Below are 17,489 nucleotides of genomic sequence, written 5' to 3' on the forward strand. Positions count from 1 at the left end.
ATTGAAGCAGGGGGCTGGAGTCTTTTTTCCTTTGTTGGCCATGTCTTCCGTGCAGCAGTGATGAGCTGGAAGCAATAAGTGCTGTACTTGTGGCTGGAATTTAAACATGGCACCCAGCATGATGCTGATGGCGAGCAGGCGAATGAGTGCCTGCCCGCCATGGAAATGGCGTGTTTCCAGGAAGTGCATCAAATATGAGGTAGGTTTAGGACGATATGGCATGAAAGCCTGCCATCGTGGCCGGCAGGTAAAACGTCCTCTACCACACTTAGTGCAAATTTGGGAAAATTCCGCCCTATGTCAAAGTTTTGCCATTCACGGACTACCAGAAGTAGTCGTTTCCAATAACGGCAAGGCATTTACGAGTGCGGAGTTCTTTGGTTTATCAGCCTCAACGCTATCACTCATGTAAAAACTGCACCGTACCACCCTTCCTCAAACAGACTGGCTGAAAAGGCAGTTCAAACATTCAAGGCAGGCATGAGAAAGCTAACTGAGAAAGCTTAATAATGCCAAATTTAGAGGGGAAGGTGGAAAGGAGTCAGGGAAGCCAGAAAACTAGACACGACTGGCATAGTCGTGAGAGGAAATTTATCGTGGGCGAGCTGGTATACATCAAAACTTTCAGGGAAGGACCAAAGTGGTTACCGGGTGAAATAAGTGTGGTGACTGGACTCTATCTTACCATGTGGAGGTGGAAGGCCAGAGCATCCATAGACATGTGAAACATTTAAGGAAGAGAGAGATAAATCACCAAGATTTGGTCCCACCGGTGATCATGACCAGGCCTGGGTTTCCTGTTGAGGATACTCAACCCAGGGCAGACATGTCTGATGTTCCTGTAAAAGTTGAGGATACAGAACTGCAAGTGCCCACCATAGCACCTGATGCTCAGGCAACTCCGGAAAAGGAGGTTCCTGACAAAGAATCTGAAGTTGTAAAGCTGCGACGTTCCACATGTACTAGGAAAATACCTTAAAAACTGAACTTGTAAATTGCTTACCGAGTATAAATATTGTTACCTTGAAAAATATGTACTTGTAAATATATGTATAGCCGAGTTCAAGGGGGAGGAATGTAGTAATTATGGTTTTGTTTAGTGTGTATCGTATGTTTAAGAATAATGCTTGTTAAGGAAGATCACATGATCTGTAGTAACCAGTAGGAGAGTGGGGCGGGCTACCTCAGCAGTCAGTGTAGAGATAGAGTTGGAGCTGAAAATACACTTGTAGTTGCTGCTGAGTATATTGTAAATAAACTTAATGCTTCCATCCAAGAAGTGTCTGCAGATCAACTCTATCAACAATAACACAACTCAGCCATCTTTACAACATGTATAGATATAAGTTGTGTGTTGTAAGAGGCCGGCGCAGGATGGCTCTTGTTTTTATCGCTACAGAGCAACGGTTTCTGTACTCAGTATAGGAAAGGATTTTTTTTGTTCTTTTGCTTTCCTATAGAGTCCCACGAAGCTGTGGAAAGATGTTATATAAATGTAAAGCTTCTTCAGTCTTGTCTGCTCCACAACTGCTCTCCCCTCAGGATCAGAGAAAAAGGGGCGGGGACGATCCCGGTGACGTCCTCTGGCTGCGCCGGGACGAGGGTTGGCTGACGCACTGTGTGCGCGCCCGGCGGCCATCGGCTCAATGCGGAAGTGGCCGGGATGGAGAGCGCTGTTTTGGCGAGGCTAGCGCTGCAGTTTGCTCCCTTCAGCAGCGCTTTGGATGCAGGCTTCTGGCACGAGCTCACCCAGAAGAAGCTGAATGATTACAGACTGGACGAGAGTCCCCGGAACATAAGGGGCTCTTACTATAACGGTACTATCACGGGAGAGTCATGGGTTTAATTTGCAAAGATCATTCACCCCCCCCCCCCCCCCGCTTATGCATTATTACTGGCTTTATACTAAAAACTTACTTTAATACAACATGCAGCAAAATAAAAATAAATAAACTGTTTTTCCTTATTCGAAAGGTGATCCTGCTGGACTGCCAACTCGACTAACTTTGGAGTTCAGTGCATTTGATGTGTGAGTAATTGTACTGTGGGATCATCAGTAAATTATTTTGCCAGCATTCAAAGGATGTTTAAACGCTTTTCATACCCTTCGATCACCGTGGTGCTCCTTAGTTGTCATCAATTTTAAACTGAGTCCCAGTAGATGTCAGTTTTAATTGTTTCCAGTGCTGTTATCTGAAGACCTGTGAACCATGAGAACCTTGGTAAAGAGCTGTAGCAGTGTCAGTACATATTCTTCACCTACATTGAATTGGCATTGACTGTAATAGCTTAAGTGCTTTTAACAGGATATTGCTGCTGCCAACAAACTTGTATAGCAACCCCTTTCCTTATTATTTGTAAACAAATAATTAATTTGCATTAAAATGTCACTGTAAATGGCACATTCCCTTTGACATTCCTTGATGTGGTAAATGTAAAACTGTACAGAATAAATAAATCATCTTCAGCCCCCGTGTAGGTATTCCCTGAATAAAACCAAAAACTACATCTTTGCAAACGGATTATTGCTACTTTGAAGTATCATAAATGCAGGCTTTGTTTAAAATAGGCTGAAGTAAATTGGGAATTCTTTTGCTTTTTTCATGTGTTAGAAGTAAAATTATGTTCTCCAGTGATTCCTAATTCAGTGCATTAAATTCCAGGAATAGCCTTTGTTACAAAGATAGTTGCATAACCATCTACAAATACAAAGAAATTTCCAACTACCTCATCCACAAAGTAACAAAATGCCATGGTTAATGTCCCTTTATGACTATGATTGAATAACTCAATCTTGTGAAATGCACAATAATTCCACAAATATGTTAATTAAGGTGAACCACTGAAAAGTTTTAATTTTAATAAGTTATTGAAGTCACAATTTGTGGCGAGATGATCAACATAAGTGGATAATATTGATACATATGTTTTTGATCATGTGATCAAAGACTTTTGATCTATCCTGTGAAGTATGTTATTTTGTTAACTATAGATATCACTATAACTGGACCCCGATGCCAAAACTTTACTAAGCCTTTATTACATTGGCAGCTGTGCAGTTCAGCCCAATTAGAATGTCACCCATCCACTGCTTTTCAACCATTTATTCCTTGATATGGTAAATGTAAAACTACAAAATAAATCACCTTCATGGTATTCATGGGACCTAGCAGTATTCCTTATTCATTGATCAAAGAGATCCTTGTGCTTCACAACTTTGAGATCGACAGACATATTTTCGAATGCTCCTGCTGAAGATTTATGGATAGACTTCATAATGTTTCTTCTTATATTTTGGCAAGTTCTAAACTGAAATGCACATGGATAACTGGGTGTCAAAGGGATTATACGTGTGGTGGTTGAAACAGTTTTCTTTTGCATTGAGGATCATGTTTGAACGACTAGGTTTTCCTATGTTTCTCTTCAGTCTAGGCATTATGTGGAAATTGAAAACAGGTATATTGTTACATGTAGAGTGTACTTCAATGGCACCATTATACCATGGGATGGCTGCTGATGAGGTCAGTAACATAGGCAGCAAGTCTGCAGTATTAATGACACTATTCCCATGAGAAGCAGCAAACTCCTCTGGTATGGGTTTTACATGCAAACTCTAACCCAAACTGGTAACTGCAATTTTTAACAGCACTTGAGTCAGATTCATCTTTTTGGGTCTAGCTGTAGATGGGCTAACCTGGCTGATTATCTGTGCTTTTTTTTAGCATTGCTGGTCTGAATGTTGTTGCTGAAGGCCCTTGACCAGACCATTTCGACATATGCCATTGTGCATGTGATTTGGAAAAAATCTGCATGTGCTCATTTTTTATACCACCCTACAATAAAAACAGGGTGGAAGCAGCACAAAAGAAGCAGACACTTCCATTGGAAATGGAACCAAAATATAAAAAGGGTATAAATCTGTCCATTTTTATACAAGTGTCAGTGCAACTTAAATTAAAATTTAAATGATTATTTTGTGTGCTTAACTGATCGTATAACTTAGTTGATTTCTACCAATTGATTATTAATTCAGGAACTTAATTTTCACATTAAATCAATCTTTTTTAGCTCTCAATTCATTGTTTCCCTTGTTAATACTGGCTACTTTGAATTGCAATTCATGTGGTTCTGCTAATTTTGAGGGTTTTTGTTTTGCTTTGAAGTCCCTGCTGTTTCAATGAAATGTAATGTATAATGGAGCAGCCCTGTTGAATCAATGTGCTCAAACTGAAGGAAACTTCAACTGAGGTCCTAGCCACTTATATATATGTGGCAGGAACCACAAACTGTTCTGTCAGCTCTTTTAAAGATGTGAAACCCTTGTCGGATACATTTTTGGATGCCCTCTAATACTTTGGCCAGCTTCATTTTATTGTGAGCCTTGACTACGAGTGCCTTTAGACTATTTTGGTGAGGGCAGACATCACAGCTGTGTCTGATATGCTCCTTGGCCAGGGTTCCCCTCCCTATGATAGGGATCTTGTGGTTCTGCTGCCAGCCCAGCTCACATCAGGAGTGGAATCTGAGACCATCCAGGTCCATACGCCTCAGTTACTCACTGGGTAAGGTTAACCATCAGGAGGCCTGCTCTTCTGTATTAAAGAAAACACAATTGAGTGTACTGATCTTAAAACCTATTGTCAACTTGCCTATTTGTTCTGACAGTATGACTGCATACAGTCAAATTTGGTGTATTCATTAGACTTGTGACACTAATGGTACTTGTCAGCTAGCAAAAGATCATTCTCAGAAAAGCAAAATCTACCAGCAGAGTCATAAACTTCATTTTATTGCTAATATGCCAGTCAACTTCATTTTATTGTTAATATGCCAGTCATCAGGGTATAGTTAAATTTGCTCAATGGTCTTATGGGTTTCTTTAGTCTTTCAATCAAAAGACACTTTGAGATGGTAATGTGGTGGCAATGTCACTGAATTAGTAATTCAGAGGCCCAGGCTCAGGGGACATCAATTAATAAATCTGGAATATAAAACTAGTTTCAGTAAGGGTGACCGTGACAACTATCATTGATTTTTGTATAAAGCCACCTAGCTCACCAATGCCTTTTAGTGAATGACATCTGCCGTCTTTATCTGGTCTGGCCTACAAGTGACTCCAGACCCATAGTAATGTGGGTGACTCTTAACTGCCTTCTGAAATGGCCAAGCAAGCCATTTAGTTCAAAGGCAGTTAGGGATGGGCAACAAATGCTGGTCAGCAATGTCCACATCCATGAAAGTAATTTTCAAAAGTTGAATCCAGACTAAATAGCTTACACCTGGAACTACTAAAGTGTTCTCAATATTCTCCTTTCTATTGTACTGCTCAAAGGAATTTATTCTACATGTTCACTTAGGAATGCTGTGACCCCACCTCGGTGTTGCCCTGCTTTCGGCACTCTGTATAATACCAATACATTACAGTCATTTAAATCCACTGATAAGAAGGCTTTGCTGGAACAACTGGGAAAGGAGGTGAGTGGCAAAAGGGTGCATTCTTTATTCACAGAGGGAACTAGGTGTTTGGGTTTGTAAGATGTATAAAGTTAAGGGGCATATGTCAGTGTTTAAAAACATGGTTTGTTTACTACTGTGTTGTTTGAGGAGAGTGGCTGCAAGATGTGTCCTCAGTGCACCATTAACCCCCTTTCCATACATTGGTTTGGATTAGCTGATCTACATAAATGTTTTCCACTTAATTCATGTGGTGAGGAGCCTGATCTGGATCACAAGAAGTGATGATTGTGATTGTTTTACCCACACTTAGATTATATAGAGGGCAGATATTGATATCTTGCATGTTCTAAATGTGGTCTGATAGGCTATTATGAACTCAGATTTGCCGAATTTACATTAGACATAATTTGAGTTAATTGGGAGCTAAGTTAACTCAACATTTTGCACAAATTCAGTCCCCTGTGAATTCACTAGAGTCAATAAATTCAGTTCTTTAATTCCACCATTGAATCTGTTATGATCAGAGTTAGCATTTGTTTAAAGTGGTTCTTTTATAATAGCTGTGTATACTGCCACAGAGTAACTGTAGAAATAGAGATAATTCTCTAATTATCTCTAAGCTAGTTCCTCGATTATTGAACACAGTAACTAAAAAATGAGCAGGCACAACTTATTGCAATGTCCTGTTCTTCTGCGTGTGTATATTTGAAACTGGATACAATAGCTGTGATGTATGTTCACTCATAATAAGTTATAACATGTTATAACTTAGAAACAGCCCATTTGGCTAATCAAGCATGTGTCTGTGTGTGCGAATGCTGTAGCTGATCCAGTTTAAACTCCATTCTTGATCACCTTTGAAGGATTTAAGAATAGTTTTTAAACTCCCATTTGTTCTGTTTCAAGTCAAATCTAATTACCTCTCCTGTAGATTTGGGACACTATAAGATCCGGCAGAGCAATTGAGGATCCTTCTTTGTTGAACACTTTTCTTTTGCTGACTTTTGCAGTAAGTATTTTTTTTAAACCAAATATAGAGCTATTATATTTTCATAGTTTTCTGTAAATGAGATTATCAGAAATGATGAATTAAATAAATTTTAAATCCATTCAGTTATAATAAGTGATCCATTAATTCCTATCGTTCATACTTCAGAGGATCAGTGTTCTTTAAATAATGTTACAAATATTGTTGTAATTTAATAGAGGAGCACTTATTTAGTAGCTTCTCCGGTCTCAGACCGATTCACATCCCCTTTATTATTTTGACGTGCAGTGACTTTTTTAGGTAAATGTTGAAGGTCTCTTTAGCAATGAGATACATGATCAGTTCATTTGTTTTCCGAGGTATTGGTTGAAGAAGGAATGTTTACGTAGACACTGTTAGATATAAGTAGCAAGCATTTCTGTAATGCCTTTCGTGCTCTCAACGAATCACACACTGCTTCACAGCCAGTTAATTACTTTTGACGTATAGCCACTATTGTCATGTAGGCAAACACAACGGCTAAGGTCCCATAAACATTGAGTGACCAATATGTCTGCTTTTGGAGTTTTTGATTGAGAGAAAAATGTTGGCTTAAACCCTGTTCTTCAAATAGTGGCTTGGGATTTCTTACATCCACCTGTACAGGCTGACAGGATCACACTTTAATGTCTCACTTGAAAGAGCAGCTTGAACAATAAAGTACCCCCTTGGTATCATGCTGAAATGTAAATCCACATTATTTGCAAAAATCTTAGGAGTTGGGTTTGAACCCATGACCTTGTACCTCAGAGGCAAGAGTGCTGACCCAAACTGGCACTTGAAGTGTCTGTTTATTTCAGCGATGGTGCCTGATATTCTTCAGATAATGTCATGGGCTCTCTAATGTCTACATGAACCATTGGAGCAGTCAGGATCTCTCTTTATCTGAAGGACAGCCTCTCTGATGTGTAACATTCTTATAGCACTGCAGTGCAACATTGGCCTTAATTGTACTCAAATCTCAGAGTGAACTTGATCCCCACCCTCTAATCAGAGGCAAGTCTGTTACCTGTGGTCAAGATGAAAGCAAGAATATCTACTTGGTAGATCTCCCTAACTATGTAATTAAAAGAATTGAATTTATTTGATGTCACACCCATTGGACCTGCTTTCAATTCTGCAAGTGGATAGATTTTGAAAGATTTAAAATTTCAAACATTGTGCTTGGAGCATCATAGGCTCTTTGTCAAATTTTAATAATTGGCTTAAATAACCATGAACTATTTGGCTAACTGTGCTGATTTGTTCAAATATCCAATTTCCACTAGACAGGTAGGAAAATTAACATTACAAACTAGAAACTTGCATGAAACCAAGCAATCAAATTGTTCAAAGCTTTTTCAAAGCTACCTTATTTAGAACCAGCAGCTAATCAACATTTTTTTCGATTTCTTTCACCGTGTTGTTCATCAGTTATTAACATAGTTCCAACAAGTAAAATATAAATTATTTACTTTTAAAAAAAAATTTAAACTTACATGTAAAGTTGACCATGCCTTGTTGGAATGCTATTCAGTCAGGTTCTCCCAGGAAGTCCACCCTTGCTCAGGGGCCTGGGATTTAAATTTTGCTTCTTACCTGGACTTGGCTTTGTTCGGCAGGGCCTTCTCTTGCAGTATTTATTTTTCAGACCTTTACGCATGCAGTGCACAGTGCACATCAACCTGCCCTCGGCCTCCTGTGCTCCTCCCTTGTCTGGCACCCTTGAATTCTTCCTCAAATATTTTTCCACTTCCGTAGCTCAGATTTGAATCTGAGCATAAATTAAGTGTATTAAACTCAGGAGCATTATTTTTTCATGGAAATTTGTTGCCGACATTTTTGGAATTATTTTTATCCTGTACGTGGTTGGAATGGCAGTAATCCCTGAATTACTTAAATCTAGCTGTTTAGGTGATATGGGAATAATATATGCTTATAACATGGATTAACAAGGGATGAAGGTTTAACTAAAATCACTTGAGGAAAAATGAACGTTTATGTTGTGGAGTAAAATGCCAGCTGTAAAGCTTCTCCTGTGCCTCAGATAGTTAATTGCCTTTAAAAAAGATGTGTCCTGTTTCTGTTACAAGTATTAGCAAAAGCTAGCATCTTGATGGTTTAAGTTAGTCCTAAACAAATAGATGAATAATGTCTTCTCAAAAAATAACAATTTATACTAGAAGCTAATGCTCCCGTAGCAATATTGAAAAATTCCATAAATAGAAGAACTCATTTTCAAAACATCCAACACTTTAGCTAAGCTTTTGACTTGTGGTACTCTCCCTTTACTGTCCTTGACAATTCCCTATCATGTGATTGGTTTGCATATGTGAGAGTGGTGTCTGCACCACCCTGTCAACTTCATTATAAACAAGACTGTTGAGATTCTGTGAAAATAACATTTGCCACAGTCATGGTCTCTGCCCATCCATTTTCTTTCCAGCAGAAAAATATGAGCATTGTTTACAGAATTGAGTTGACTTGTTTCATCCCTTACACCAAACTCCAGAATTGCGTGCTGTGTTAGGTGAAGTTTGACTAAATATTTACACAAATGTGGTTTGAAAGAAGAATTTCCTTTTGTTTTGGGGAAAAAATATGGATGTGAGACACTGAGCCCATGTAAACCAGGAACATCCAAGGTTTGATTCCTACCTGGCCTATCCCGCTGTTAGCTGATCTCCACTAAGGTTATGATAGGAGCTCGAAAATAGATTTCAACACCTGAAGGCGAGTCATACAGGCTCTGAAGAAGAGTCATATGGACTCGAAATGTTAACTCTGTTTCTCTCTCTCAGGTGCTGCCAGAGATGCTGAGCTTTCCCAGCATTTTCTGTTTTTATTTTAGGTTTCAACACCCGCTGTTAAGAAAGCAAACTGTTTCTAGTGATTTTGCTGGAAGTATATACGTGAGGATGTCGGGTGATGACAAGATATGGCTCTTTTCTGATGCCATCCACAGTTGAATAGTTTGCCTTTCATTTTACTCCACATACCATGAACAAAATACCCAGCTCTACTTATGTTGAATGGATGTGTAAATGTTCTGTGAAATTGGAAAACGTTTTGCATTTATATTTAATTAGTGTTTATTTTTAAAAATGTTATTCTTGAGAGCTAATTTGTTTCATTGAAACTTTATTTTGCAGGATTTAAAGAAATATCATTTCTACTACTGGTTTGCTTTTCCAGCATTGTGCTTCACTGAAGGGATACCCATAGTTCAGCAACCAGTCAGCTTGGCAGAAAAATTCTCCACATGTCAGGTATTAAAGAATGGAAGCCACAGTGTGGATCCTTGCTCTTATAAAATACTTTCAGGATTTTGATAATGTTTCTGCCCCCAAAGTAATACACCAAAACCATATTTTGAGTCCATCCATTCCCTTTTAATAAGTAAGATAAAAGCAAAATACTGTGGATGCTGGAAATCTGAAATAAGAACAGAAAAAGCTGGTAAATCTCAGCAGGTCTGACAGCATCTGTGGAGAGAGAAACAGAGTTAACGTTTCAAGTCTGTATGACCCTTCTTCAGAGCTAAAGAAAAGTAGTAATGTGATGAGATTTATACTGTTTAAGGGGAGGGTGGTGATGGAGCAGGTGAAGCTGGATAGAAGGCCAGCAATAGGTGGGGGCTAAGGAGAGATTGATGAGATGAAAAGACAAAGGGAGTGTTAATGTTAGTGATAAGGGATAAAGGAGGTGCTGATAGTGGCATAAAAGTAAGAAAGCATAATGTTTAATAGTAGAACAAGGGTAAGCACTCTGAAAGAACAACATGGAACAAGTAACAGATGGCTCTTTTGGGGGTAGGTTGGTGGGAGGGAGTAATGGTTGTGGAAAAAGGATGGAAAAAGGGGATAAAACAATGAATAAAAATTTTAAAAATGGATAAAAAACAAAAAATAAATATAAATCTTAAAAAAGGCAGGGAGGATTAAAAAAGGTGTGAAGATAGAGGAGAGTGCTTATAGTCTGAAGTTGTTGAACTCAATGTTAAGTTCGGAAGGCTGTAAAGTGCCTAATCGGAAGATGTGGTGCTGTTCCTCCGGCTTGCGTTGGGCTTCACTGGAATGTTGCAGCAGGCCAAGGATGGACATGTGGGCATGAGAGCAGGATGGGATGTTGAAATGGCAAGCAACAAGGAGGTCTGGGTCATGCTTGCGGACAGACCAAAGGTGTTCCGCAATTCGGTCTCACGGTCTGCGTTTGGTCTCCCCAATATAGAGGAGACCACATTGGGAGCAGCGAACGCAGTAGACCAAATTGAAGGAGATGCAAGTGAAGATGTGTTTGGTGGGGGTATGATGCTGGAGTTGGCAGAAATGGCAGAGGATGATTCTTTGAATGCAGAGACTGGTGGGGCGAAAAGTGAGGGCAAGTGGGAATCATTATGGCTCTGGGAGGGAGAGGAAGATGTGAGAGCAGAGGCACAGGAGGCGGGTCAGACACAGTTGAGGGCCCTGTCAACCACAGTGGGTGGGAAACCACGGTTAAAGAAGAAGGAAGACATGTCAGAAGCGTCGTTTTGGAAAGTGGCATCTTCGGAACAGAGGCAATGGAGACAAAGGAACCGAGAGAATAGGATGGAGTCCTTACAGGAAGCAGGGTGTGAGAAGCTGTAGTCGAGGTAGCTGTGGGAGTCGTTGGGCTTGTAATGAATATTGGCGGACAGTATTTCACCAGAAATGGAGACAGAGAAGTCAAGGAAGGGAAGGGAAATGTCGGAGATGAACCATGTAAAGGTGATAGTAGGGTGGAAATTGGAAGTGAAATTGTTCATTTTTTCCAGGTCCTAACAAGATCACGAAGCGGCACCGACTCAATCATTGATGTACCGGAGAAAGAGTTGTGGGAGGGGGCCTGAGTAGCACTGGAACAGAGAATGTTCCACATACCCCATCAAGAGACAGGCATAACTGGGACCCATGCGGGTACTCATAGCCACGCCTCTTATTTGGAGGAAGTGAGACAAGTTTAAGGATAAATTGTTCAGTGAGAGAACAAGTTCAGCCAAATGGAGGAGATGGGTGGTGGATGGTGATTGTTCGGGCCTCTGTTCAAGGAAGAAGCGGAGACCCCTCAGACCATCCTGGTGGGGGATGGAGGTGTAGAGGGATTGGACATCCATGGTGAAGAGGAGGCGGTTAGGGCTGAGGAGCTGGAAATTGTTGATATGACCTAGGGCATCAGAGGAATCACGGGTGTAAGTGGGAAGAGACTGGACAAGGGAGAGAGAATGGAGTCAAGATAGGAAGAAATGAGTTCTGTAGGGCAGGAGAGGTTGACACGATGGGTCTACCGGGACAGTCCTGTTTGTGGATTTTGGGAAGGAGGTCGAAGTGGGCTGTCCATGGTTGGAAGACTGAGGTTGGAATCTGTGGATGGAAGATCTCCAAGGCAATGAGCTCAGTGACAGTCCTGGAAACAATGGCTTGATGTTTGGTGGTGGGGCCATGCCCAAGGGGAGATAGAAAGAAGTGTCTGAGAGTTTGCACTCAGCCTCTGTGAGGTAGAGGTCAGTATGCACCTCCTTCAGCACTTACCACTACTATTAACACTACCTTTGTCTTTTCATCCATGACATCTTTGTCAATCCCTCCTTAGTCTCCACCTATCACTGGCCTTCTTTCCAGCTTCACCTGCTCCACCCCTTTAAACAGTTCATATTTCTACTTCCCTCTAGCTCTGAAGAAAGGGTCACGTTGACTCGAAACGTTAACCTCCTTTTCATAACATCCGGCCTTAAAACTGTAGACTATTTTCATTAGGATTGGTTGCAGAAAAGAGATGCACGTTTTGAACATATTATTCAAAACTCTTGTTAAGTTAAGGCAACTTTAATATTTACTAATATAACTTCTTTCTTTCACTTCTTCAGAGCGGTGAGCTTGTGGTGATGAGTACAGAGGGTGGATCCCAATTTAGTAGTTTATAAACCTGTTCTGTGAATCAAATATGTTATGGAGAAAAATAATCACCTTTTACTGATGTGCTTTCTACAGAAAGATCCTTGCCAGCTTTGTGTTCTTTCCTCAAGTTTTGGATCCTTACTTGTTAATCCAGTTACCTTGTAAAGGTTGGGTCCCCTGTATTTGAGTATTTTTGCATGTGATCTCATGCCAGCAGCTCGTGTGTGTCAAGTTCTAGGAATCAGAAGACCACACATGAAGAGGACAGGAGGACAGGGCTGGGGGAGGAGGTAGAACCAAGAGTGGGGAGGGGCTGGAATGGATGAGACCAAGGGTAGGGAAGGGAGATGTTGGTGAGGGTTGGGGGGTGGAGACTGAAGGAGATTTTGGTTGGGGTGGGTGGTGGAGAACAAAAGTGGGGGAAAGGGTGGTAGTGAAGAATGTGGCGGGGAACCAAGGGCAAGGAAGGTAGGGGGACAGACCAAGAGCAGGGGATGAGTGGGGGAGAGACTGAGGTGGGGGAGAAGGGTGAGGAAGTGGAGGTAGAGGAGGAGGAAGATGGCAAAGAAGTCAGATAGAAGGAGAGAGTGAGGAAGCGGGTGTTGGGGAAGGGAGAGGGCAAGGAAGTAAGGCAGGAAGAGGGCAAAATAGTGGGGTGGGGTAGAAGGGAGAGAGTGAGGAAGTTGGGAGAGAGTGAGAGGAGGATGAGAGAAAGGGCGGGGAGGTGATGAAAGCAGTGGAGAATTAGGAAGGAGGTGGGGGAAAGGGAGAGACTGAGCGCAGAGGAAGAAGACACTAATAGGGGCATGGAGGCTGGGCATGTGGTCGGTGGAAGCTGGAGGGAACCTTGAGAGGCAGGGGTATGGGCTCAATCCTGTACTCACCCAGCATATTTCAGGCCAGAAACCGAGAGTGTAATCGACTCACTCTGCACAGATTTGATATCGATCCCTGTGTGAATTGTTTGGCTTGGTTACTCACTAGATAAACTTGGTGAGCAGCATGTCTGCTTTTTTACCCTCCATTCATGGAACTATGTTTTGAAGTGGGTTTTACTATTAGTGCCAAAATAATGGTCATATAATTGGCTTGCAATCTTCTATTTGTCTTTTGTAAACTGAAAATTTTTATTATTCATTCTTGGAATAGATGTCACTGGCAAGACCAGCATTTGTTGTCCATCCGTAATTGCTCCAGAAAAGATGCTAGTGAACCGCCGCCTTGAACTGCCTTAGCCCATGTGGCATAGTTATTCCCATAGTGCTGTTAAGCTGGAAATTCCAGGAATTTGATCCAGCAACGATGAAGGAATGGCGATATGTCCTCAAGTTACTATGGCGTATGACTTAGAGGAGAGTTTGGCAGTGGTGTTGTTTGCATAGAAACTTAAAAAATAGGAGCAGTAGGCCATTCGGTCCTTCGAGCCTGCTCCACCATTCATTATGATCATGGCTGATCATCCAACTCAATTGCCTGCTCCTGCTTTTTCCCCATATCCTTTGATCCCTTTCGCTCCAAGAGCTATATCTAATTCCTTCTTTAAACATACAATGTTTTGGCCTCAACTACTTGCTGTGGTAGCAAATTCCACAGGCTCATCACTCTCTGGGTGAAGAAATTTCTCCTCATCTCAGTCCTAAATGGTCTACCCCACATCCTCAGACTGTGACCCCTGGTTCTGGACTCCCCCACCGTCGGGAACATCCTTCCTGCATCTACCCTGTCTAGTCCTGTTAAAATTTTATAGGTTTCTATGAGATTCCCCCCTCATTCTTCTGAGCTCCAGCGAATATAATCCTAACCGACTCAATCTCTCCTCACATGTCAGTGCCACCATCCCAGGAATCAGTCTGGTAAACCTTCGCTGCACTCCCTCTATAGCAAGAACATCCTTCCTCAGATAAGGAGACCAAAACTGTACACAATATTCCAAGTATGGTCTCATTGAGGCCTTGTATAATTGCAGCAAGACATCCCTGCTCCTGTAATTGAATCCTCTGGCTATGAAGGTCAACATACCATTTGCCACCTTTACCACCTGCTGCACCTGCATGCTTACCTTCAACGACTATTGGACGAGGACACCCAGGTCCCGTTGCACATTCCCCCTCAATGCATGCCATGCATCTGCTGGCCTTATCTTTCTAGGTTGTAGGGGTCGTGGGCTTGGAATGTGTTGTCAAATTGCTGCAGTGCATCTTGTATATGGTACACGCTGCTGCCAGTGTGCACCAGTGTTGGTGGAAGTCAATGTTTTAAGATGGTGGATGGGATGCCAGTCAAGTAGGCTGCTTTGTCCTGGGTGGTGTGGAGCATAATTAAGAAGGCTAATGGAATGCTATCCTTTATTACAAAGGGCATTGAATGTAAAAGTAAAGATGTTATGCTTCGGTTATACAGGGCTTTGGTGAGACCACATCTTGAATGTTGTGTGCAGTTTTGGTCTCCTTATTTAAGGAAGGATGTCAACGCGTTGGAGGCAGTTCAGAGGAGGTTTACTAGATTGATACCTGGAATGAGCAAGTTGTCTTATGAGGAAAGATTAGACAGATTGGGCCTGTTTCCACTGGAGTTTAGAAGTGTGAGGGGTGACCTGATTGAAGTATATACGATCCTGAATGGCATTGATAAGGTGAACATGGAAAGGATGTTTCCTCTTGTGGGTGAGTCCAGAACTAGGGGGCACTGTTTTAAAATTAGAGTGTGATATTTTAGATCAGATATGAGGAAAACATTTTTCTCAGAGGGTTGTGCGACTTTGGAACTCTCTGCCTCAGTAGGTGGTGGAGGTGGGGTCATTGGATATTTTTTAAGGCTGAGGTAGATTGATTCTTGTTAAGCAAGGGAATGAAAGGTTATGGGGTTGATGGGAATGTGGAATTCAAAATGCAAGCAGATCAGCCATGATCTTAATGAATGGCAGAGCAGACTCGAGGGGCTGAATGGCCTACTTCTCCTATTTCGTACGTTTGTGTTTGGTTGGAGCTGCATTCATCCAGGCAAATGTACTTGTGCCTTGTAGGTCTTGGACAGGCTTTGCGGAGTCAGGAGGTGAGTCACTTGCCTCAGAAATCCCAGTCTCTGACCTGCTGTTGTAGCCACAGTATTTATGGGACTGGTCCTGTTAAGTTTCTTGTCAATGGTGATGTCCAGGATTTTGATAGTGGGAGATTCAACAACGATAATGCCGTTAAGTATCAAGGAGAGGTGATTAGATTATCTCTTGTTGAAAATGGTCATTACCTTGTACTTGTCTGGTGCAAATTAAGATTGCATAAGCACCTGAAAAGAGCAAGTTTGCAGAGCTACAGAGAAAGGCCAGGGGAGTGGGGCTAGCTGAGCTGCTATTGCAGAGAGGTGGCATGGAACTGAACACTCAGCAATCGTTAAGGAACGTCCCTACTTCTGACCAACTGATGGAGGGAAGGTCATTGATGGAGCAGCTGAGGACGCTGCCCTGAGGAACTCCTGCAGTGGTTCATTACAAATTCCATCAGGATAAACTTTAAAGCAAAATTGCATGTATTAGACGCTGATTTTTTTTTATTACCTAAACAGATCCATACATTACAAGATGCTTACAATGAACTTTGCCAAAAGGAGGAAGTTACAGCCGTTCCTTATTTTCTGGTCAAGTACAGGGAAGATTCTGTTTCGTTGGCATCTTTGAGGAACTGGAATGAATTTTTCAAAGGCCAGACCAAGGTACAAAGTTGCATCCAAGGATTAGATATGTAATGAACAAATGATTTGGTGGGTGATTGAAGGTAGTCCTGAATTATGTTACTGAGTAGCTTTAGGCTGCTTAAAAACTGACCATCAGCTGACTCATTCATGCTGGGTGTGACCCAATGTTACTTTGTAGCTGGCATTTATTTTCATCTTGCTGAAACCATCAACCATCTGCACTGTTTCTGCTGCTGGACTGCAGTCATTTGATCTGAAATTGACGTGCCTGCTTACATAAGTGCAGCTTTTTCTACTAGAAATAAAATTGCATACACTTGTAAAAACCCATCTGGTTCACTAATGCTCTTTAGGGAAGGAAATCTGCCATCCTTACCTGATCTGGCCTACATGTGACTCCAGACCCACAGCCAAAATATTATTTGTTAAGTTGTGGAATTCAGGAAATGTATGGAAGAGAATTTGAGGCCTTGAGCTAAAATATTTTACCCTTCTGCTGGTTCAAATTTTCACTCAGTGCTCAATCCCTTGGAAAGTGACCACCATCATTTTACAAGCAAAGCTCATCAGGTTGTATGTCTGGAAAAATAAAATTCATCACCTCCCACCTGTATACATTTGAACTCTTTACCAAAGATTTCTGAAGACTTACCTGCATACCATAGGATCAACCTTTTTTTTTATTCATTGGATGTGGGGATCGCTGGCTAGGCCAGCATTTATTGCTCATCCCTAATTGCCCTTGTTCAGTGGATCTGGAGTCACATGTAGACCAGACCAAGTAAGGATGGCAGATTTCCTTCCCTAAAGGACATTAGTGCATCAGATGGGCTTTTACAATAATCGACAATGGTTTCATGGTCATCATTAGACTTTTAATTCCAGGTTTTTTTTTAATTGAATTCAAATCCACCATCTGCTAGTGGTGGGATTCAAAGCCGGGTCCCCAGAGCATTACCCTGGGTCTCTGGATTACTAGCCCAGCGACAAGACCACTACGCCATTGCCTCCCCCTAACCTGTAAAGAAATAAACTAGTGTCTAAGTTGGGGGAGACACTTGGACTGCTGCCGAGAATACATTACTTTGGGAATCCTGTAAAACAATTTGAAGGTAAAATATCCAATTATCTTATGATTGCAATAGTAAAATGTAGACATCTTACAATATGGGCCTGTAATTGACTACATTACAGGTCGAGTATCCTTTATTCAAAGCCCTTGGGGCCAATTGCATTTTGGATTTCAGATCATTTCAGTTTTAAGACACTGCATCGAAACTTACAATACAATAGCCTAAGCCTAGGCTAGCCACAGTCTAAAGTAAATAAAATGGCTACAAAAGTAAAGTGCATCACTGAATAATAGGTACAGAGTACCTGTAATACGTTTCTTTTTGACATATTCACCACAAAAATCATAAGGT

General features: G+C 41.4%; 1 protein-coding gene across 4 annotated transcripts in view; it reads left to right on the forward strand.

The window, feature by feature from the left end:
• Positions 1–1,611: 1,611 nt before the first annotated feature.
• atg7 (ATG7 autophagy related 7 homolog (S. cerevisiae)) overlaps positions 1,612–17,489 on the forward strand; it is a 136,650-nt gene continuing 120,772 nt past the window's right edge. For all 4 annotated transcript variants that reach the window (XR_005943560.1, XM_041191926.1, XM_041191925.1 and 1 more), the window contains exons 1-6: positions 1,612–1,817; positions 1,975–2,029; positions 5,358–5,475; positions 6,389–6,466; positions 9,616–9,732; positions 15,937–16,083. Coding sequence is in view for 3 of the 4 variants with exons in the window: in XM_041191926.1 (XP_041047860.1) it covers positions 1,664–1,817; positions 1,975–2,029; positions 5,358–5,475; positions 6,389–6,466; positions 9,616–9,732; positions 15,937–16,083 (669 nt within the window). In the remaining variant the exon portion in view is untranslated. The remainder of the gene's footprint in view (positions 1,818–1,974; positions 2,030–5,357; positions 5,476–6,388; positions 6,467–9,615; positions 9,733–15,936; positions 16,084–17,489) is intronic.

Source organism: Carcharodon carcharias, chromosome 7 (assembly GCF_017639515.1).
Source record: "Carcharodon carcharias isolate sCarCar2 chromosome 7, sCarCar2.pri, whole genome shotgun sequence".
NCBI lineage: Eukaryota > Metazoa > Chordata > Chondrichthyes > Lamniformes > Lamnidae > Carcharodon > Carcharodon carcharias.